This window comes from Muscardinus avellanarius, assembly GCF_963383645.1.
Source record: "Muscardinus avellanarius genome assembly, chromosome: 7".
NCBI lineage: Eukaryota > Metazoa > Chordata > Mammalia > Rodentia > Gliridae > Muscardinus > Muscardinus avellanarius.
In genome coordinates this window covers 7828235-7834907 of record NC_137793.1, presented here as the reverse complement: position 1 = coordinate 7834907, position 6673 = coordinate 7828235, and the positions used below count along the sequence as shown (strand labels likewise).

At 46.2% G+C, this 6673-nt stretch overlaps 1 protein-coding gene across 1 annotated transcript; it reads right to left on the bottom strand.

The window, feature by feature from the left end:
• Positions 1-898: 898 nt before the first annotated feature.
• Positions 899-6032, bottom strand: MRPL22 (mitochondrial ribosomal protein L22; the record flags this gene model as incomplete). Its single annotated transcript, XM_080699212.1, has 4 exons — positions 899-1110; positions 5288-5357; positions 5784-5861; positions 6012-6032. The coding sequence occupies 4 exons, from the start codon at positions 6030-6032 to the stop codon at positions 899-901; spliced, it is 381 nt and encodes a 126-aa protein (XP_080555338.1).
• Between the last annotated feature and the right edge of the window lie 641 nt (positions 6033-6673).

Sequence of the window (6673 nt, the reverse complement as noted above, 5' to 3'; positions counted from 1 at the left end):
GCGGATCCAAGACCTCTCAGTAACTGAATTCACCTTGAAAACTGAATCGATGCTGAAAAAGATAAAGAAATGACTGAAAGCACTGTTGACAGGGTACAAAAACGGGTTCTACTTACCTAAAAGGAAACTTTGAAAGTGAAGGGGCTTGGGAGTTTTAGATTAGCTCCTTTGATTTCAAGTTACTGCTAAAACAGTAAAGGCAAATATAATCCCTCTGGCCTGTGGCAAAAGTGAGAGGAGAGCAAACTCTTGAAAGCCCTTAAAAGCTGGGCGTGGTGGCGCACGCTTGTAATCCCCGCGCTTGAGAGGCTGAGACAGGAGGATCACACAGGTTCTCAGCCAGCCTCAGCTACTTAGTGAGGCTCTCAGCAACTTAGTGAGACCCTGTTTCCAAATAAAATATAAAAATAAAAACGGTCTGGGAGTATAGCCCGGAGGTAGAAAGCCTCTGGGTTCCACCCCCCCAGTACCACCACCAAAAAAAAAAGAAAAAAAAGAAAAAGAAAACCCTAAAACACCGCAGGAAACCCCCGCGCTGTGCTGGCTCCGGCCTCAGGAGGAAGCTGGGGAGATTAGGACTGGCATCCTCCTGGCACCGGGAAGCCCCACATCCAATCTGCGCCTGCAGGGCACGAGCTGGGAGGTGAGCGTATCAGAAGACACTCAAACCCTTCCGGATTGCAGTCACCAGGGTTAGAGCTGAGTTCCCCTTCCAACTGCAAACGCATACAAATATACACAGGGCTCAAAGAATGGGCGAAGCCTCATAAGTACTCACCGAGAGTTGGCAGTAACATGCCATGTCTTGCTAATTCAATGAAGAATCTTAAACAACAGTTGTCTTTCATTTTTTATTTTTAAAAATAAATGGTGAAATATATACACGGAGCCCGCCTCCTCACAGGGTGTGGATGATGGTGCGGTTGCGCAGCTCCTGGATGTACTCCTTGGCGTGGTCCACCGCCGTCCTGGGCGGCTCGGCCGGAGGCGGGGGGCCTTCCACCAGCTTCACGAAGTAATGGCAGTAGACCTTCTCCATGATGCCGAAGCGGCCCCTGCCGTGGTAGCGGATGCGTTTCAGGCACTGGCCTCGCCCGGAGGTGGACTGGGCTACTCGGGAAGAGAGAGAAGAGTGAGCGGGCGCGGCCTCCCTGCGCTGGGCTGCGTCGGCTGCAGCTCCTCCTGACTCCCCGGCGCTGCCCCAGCACGGAGGGCAGGCCAACGGCTGGCAAGCAGCTTACGCTCGGCAGGGGAAAAACAAAAACCGAAAAGTAAAACAATTCCGGCTGGTGGTAAGTGCTCTGACTAAAATTAGCCAGTGAAGTGACAGCCAGACGGGCCGGCTTCACACTGGGAACGTCGGAGGCCTGGGTTTAACGCCAGGATGAGGGGCTGACAGGCAGGGGCAGAGCTCCTTGAGGAACCAGCATGCAAGACCAAAACGCAGCAACGTGCCAGCCCGCTGGGGAAAAACAAGACAGCGTGTAAGGACAGCAAGCAGGGGCACGTGTGGTGCAACTTCTTTTTTTTTTTTTTTTTACCTATAGAATATCAAACGAATCCATTTCAATATTCATGATTCTTAAGTTCTTACTGTAGCCAACTTTATAAATACACGCACTCTATCAAGGTACGGAGGTGACAGCCCGCCAACTTCAGCACCCTCTCCTGGCATGGGCTGCAGTAGAAGCATCCTCCCAGCTTTGCCAGAGGAACAAGGATGACAGTGATGAAGAAAGCTGCCAGAGCCAGGCCTGGTGGCGCACACCCGTAAGGCCGGTACCGGGGAGGCTGAGACGGGAGGGTCGCAGGTTCGCGACCAGCCTTAGATACTTGGTGAGGCCCTCCACAACTTAGTGAGACCTTGTTTCCAAATAAAGAATTAAAAATAGGGCTGGGATGTAGCTTGGAAGTAGAATACTCCTGGATTCAGTCCCCAGTACCGCACACAAAAAAAGAGAAGAAAAGAAAGCTACCTGGGATCTCTGCCAGCTATTCCTCTGACAGGATTAATATCCAGAATACATTTTTTAAAAAGCTCAAAAAACTTAAGACCAAAAAAAAAAAAAAAACCCTCACAGTCAATAAGTGAGCAAATGAACTAAATAGCATCCCTCCAGAGCGTGGTGGCACACATCTGTAAGCCCAGGGCTTGGGACGTTCTCTGACTATTCCAACCCATATGATCTTTCCTTTCTCTATTCCACTAATGCCGTTTTACCTGCATTCTTACTCCTTTTGGTCCCAAGTCACATGCTCTCTCTATAAGTGCTGATCATTTGCAAATGAGCCACTTATACTCCTTTTGCACAGCCCCAAAAGTTAATGATCCAGAGAAACAGAAAATATTTTGAAAATCACCCTCTCTAACTAATACCATTCAGTAGGAATCTCGGCCGGGCACGGTCCTGGAGGGAGAGGCAGGGGGATCACAGGCTGAGGGGCTGGAGCTAGTGAGTGGTAACTCGTGAGACACAGAATAAAAAAGAGAGCCGAGGGTGTAGCTCAAGGTAGGATCCCCGTTCTATAAACAAAACATGAAGAATCTCTAGAAATTTACTCAAATTCTGCAGCAAGTTTCAAAGTTTTCAAAATACTCATGGTGTGCATGGTTTTGTTTCAACTTAGTACAACAGTTTAGGTATTCTTCCAAAGGAACACCACCTTCAAAGCACTGAACTATATGTGCTAGATTTTTAAACTAATATAAGATATGCAAACATCTAATTATGTAAGTAAGGTGCGCGGAGAAGGTGTCCAAGCATGTTCTGTTTGTTGTGTTGTGTTTCTTGGTACTGGGGATTCTACCCCGATTTACTCCCCCAGCCCTTGTTAGAAACAGGCTCACACTAAATTGTTGAGGCTGTGATTGTACCTCAACCTCCCACGTACTGGATTACAGGCATTACCATCATGCCCAACTTTTAATATGTGTTGAGCCAGGAGTGGTGGCGCACGCTTGTAATTCCAGTACTTGGGAGGCTGAGACCGGAGGATCGCAGGTTCGCAGCCAGCTCCAGCTACTTAGTGAGGCCTTCCACAACTTAGTGAGACCCTACTTCAAAACAAGGAATAAAAAATATGGCGGGGGTGTAGCTCAGAGGTAGAATGCTTCTGGGTTCAATCCCCAATACCGCAAAAAAAAAAGTTTTGAATGAAAGAAAACATTAAGACACCACAAAGCCAGGCAGAGTGGCATATGCATGTAATCCTAGTACTTGGAAAGTTGAGACAGGAGGATCATAGGTTCAAGGCCAGCCTCAGCAACTTACTGAGACTCTGTTTCAAATTATAAAATGAAAAGTGCTGGAGATGTAACTTGGAGGTAGAATGCCCCTGGGTTTAATTCCCAGTACCATCATGTAGTGAGACTCTCATCAACCTAGCAAGATCCTTTGCAAAACAAAAAAGAAAAAAGAAAACTGAAGGTGTAGCTCAAAGGGAGAATGTCCCTGGACCAATCCTCAGTCTCACACACACAAGGAAGAATGAAAGCTCCCTTTATACAGGACTTGCTAAGCCTATTTGTGCTTAATGGCAACACCGGACTCTGCTCCTCCTCTTGGAACACAGGATTAGAGCTCCTCGCCCTCTCTCTCTTTACTATAATTATTGAAAAGGATTTAAAGACAGGTTTTGAAAAAGACTTAAAGACAAACCCGATTTCTTTGTATCTGAATTCCATTTCAAAGTCTAACAGCTAAGGATCCCATATTTCTATGACACTGAATAAAATTAATTAAACTTTATTTGATATTCAAAATCTTAAGAGCAGGAAAGGCCACCAAGTGGTTTTAAGCAAACGGCCTCACTCCTCCTCCATTTCATCTCTCCCGAGGGCTCTGGGCCCTCCCCAGGACTATTTATTCACACAGCTCCGTGAAGAAAACACTCGTGATTAACTACTGTGGCCCTGCATCTTTTGAGCTGCCAATTTGATTTTCTTCCGCATCTGTGCATGTATCAGAATAAAATTAGTTATAAAGACTCGGCTTTAAAGTAATATATTTCAATTGAAAATCATAACTAATTTGAATTTCAAAAGGAGGTGTGGTTGTCAGCAAAAATTCCAGATGAGTCGAGGTGAGATTTTAACTTATGCAGAATAAATACCTCTAGTAGGGCAAAGGTTGTGTGACAAAATAGAATTGGCATTACTTCTTTTTACTCTAATTGTTGAATCAGTTTAAAATACAATTCCCCTGGCATGTTTCAGCCGTATCCATCAGCACCTCTCAATTCGGCATAGTAGCAGCTTCCCCTACCTGGAATTGAACCTCTCTTTGGATAAAATGGTCCTTACATATGGAGGTCTGGCACACTGAGAAAATCTTGCCTCAACATCAACAGCTTACTGCTGAGGGTAGGAGTTACAAGAGCCGAAAGGAGAGGGGGACCTCTGCCGTTGATCTGCTCCTCGGGAAGGAGCGGGCGAGGAAGGCTGCTGCGTCCCACCTGCTGCGTCCCACCTGCATCGCGCCTCCCAAAGCATTTCCACCCTGAGTTCCCGTGTCGTGGGTCCACACACAAAGCAGAGACCGCGCTTCAGGACGTGAGCACAACGGGACAAGCACTCCCGAGCCACCTGAGCCTTCCACGGCCCCTGGCGGGCAGGATTCAAGAGGCCTGCCATTCTGAGGGCTGGGAGGCTAAACTAGAACAGCTTCATGGAGTAGGCACTTGGCATATTATAACGATGTTTTTAAGCCAGGTATCGTGGTGCACACTTGTATTCCTAGTACTTGGGAGGCCGAGACAGGAGGATCACAGGTTCAGGGCCAGCCTCAGCAACTTAGTGAGGCCCTCCACAACTTCGTGAGACCTTGTTTCAAAATAAATAATAAAGTAGGACTGGAGGTGTAGCTTGGAGGTAGAATGCCCCTGGGTTCAACCCCCATAACCACACACATATACACACACCCAAAAAAAACGACTTTTAGCCCACTTGTGGTCCTGACCCTTCCCAGATGACAAAGAATTTGTTTTTGTGATCAATTCTACTCTTTCTTACTATGATTAAAGGACAACTCTATATACCAGTTTTGTAATTCACTATTTAATAATTTTTCAAAAGAGTTTTCATGATCTCAGTCTCTGAACAGGTAAGAATCAAATAGTACAATTATCACATATGGCAGGTCAGCACTGATATGCCTAAGTTGAAGAATAAGCCATCAGCGATCTTCAGTGACAAGCCCAGGCCTAAGTAGCTGTCCCACTGCTGGCGGATAGAGAGCAGGGCATCACCCTGAGCGCACTTCCAAAGCTAAGACTCTTAAAATCTTACCTATGTACAAATTGGATCTGAACTCCACGTTGTGGTCCCTCACCGCCATATCTTGTGCTTCTAAAAGAACCTTGAACAGAAAGAAGAAAAGCATTCTCACATGGTTATCCTGAACTAGAACGGAATTAAACGTCTCATCTCTGGTCATCTCTGGAACATGACTGCTGACCACACGCCTCCATTTTACAGTCCATTTTTCCAAAAGAAAATCCAAAGGTGAACGCACGGAGGGGAAGGGAGGCGAGCTTTCCTTAGTAGACAAGAAGTCCCGAGGCCTGTGTCGGCCGCGGAGGAGGCAGCCGCGCCCCTGAGCCACGCCCTAGCCGGAGAGCTGGTCAGGAAGTTTAAGACACTCGAGAGCCACGGCTCACTGAGAATCCTTAAACTCTGGATCCAAAGTAACCATTACGCAGAGACAGTGTGGATAATTCAGGATGTAGGCTAAACTCACACCTTTAAGAACGGCCTGTCCCTCCCTCCCGGACCTCGTGCTCACCTCTTTAATTATTTGCGCCCCTTTTTTATCATTGAATTCCAACTGAGCCAAAGCCTGGTCAATGGACATTCCTCGTATCTAGAATTAAAGAGTGATGGGCCGGAAGGAATAATTAGTCCACAGAGTCCATGCCCCCCGTTCAGTGGAAAATAAAAGGCCCACTTAATCTGAAGCCTCTAGAAATTAAACCCCGGGTGAGATGAAGAAAAGGACTTTGTTTGAGCTTACCATTTTTGCCAAATACCACATCTTGTCTTTGCTGTATTTTATTTGTCTTCGACAGTGGTAGACTTCCTTATAAACAAGAGGGGGAAAAGCCACAGCAGGTTAATCAAAATGACAGCCCGAACACTCTTAGAGTTTCCACTTTCCACCCCCATGAAAATGCTGACGCAAGAAGCAAAAACATTAGTAAAAAATCTGGAGTCCTTCTCCTGACACAAAATTGTACTTCTTCAGTTGCACTGGGTTCAAAGATCACTAGGGATAAGTGGAAACTACACAACAGCCAGTGTGTGCCAACATTCGCAACATCGCTCTCCAGAAGAACACCAGAAGAACGGTAAAAGGTTTCGAGGAAAGTTCCTTGGAAAGGCTCTGCTGGTAAGCCTGTTATCTTTCATTTAAAGCAGTGGGCTGTATCTTGGCTCTTTAATCAATCATTTCTTAAGCAATTTATACTTCACAAAGCACTTTTTGAACCCAATAGTTTATATAATCTAACTCCACAAATTGGGAAAGAAAATATTTCACAGTCCTTTTATAAACTAAAAACCCGAGCGATCAAGTGATTTGTGTGAGACCCTAAAACTTACAGAACAAGGCTAGAAATCAAAGACAGACAGGCAAGTCACTCAAGCTCTGGCACGTGGACCTTCAAGGGTTCCCCT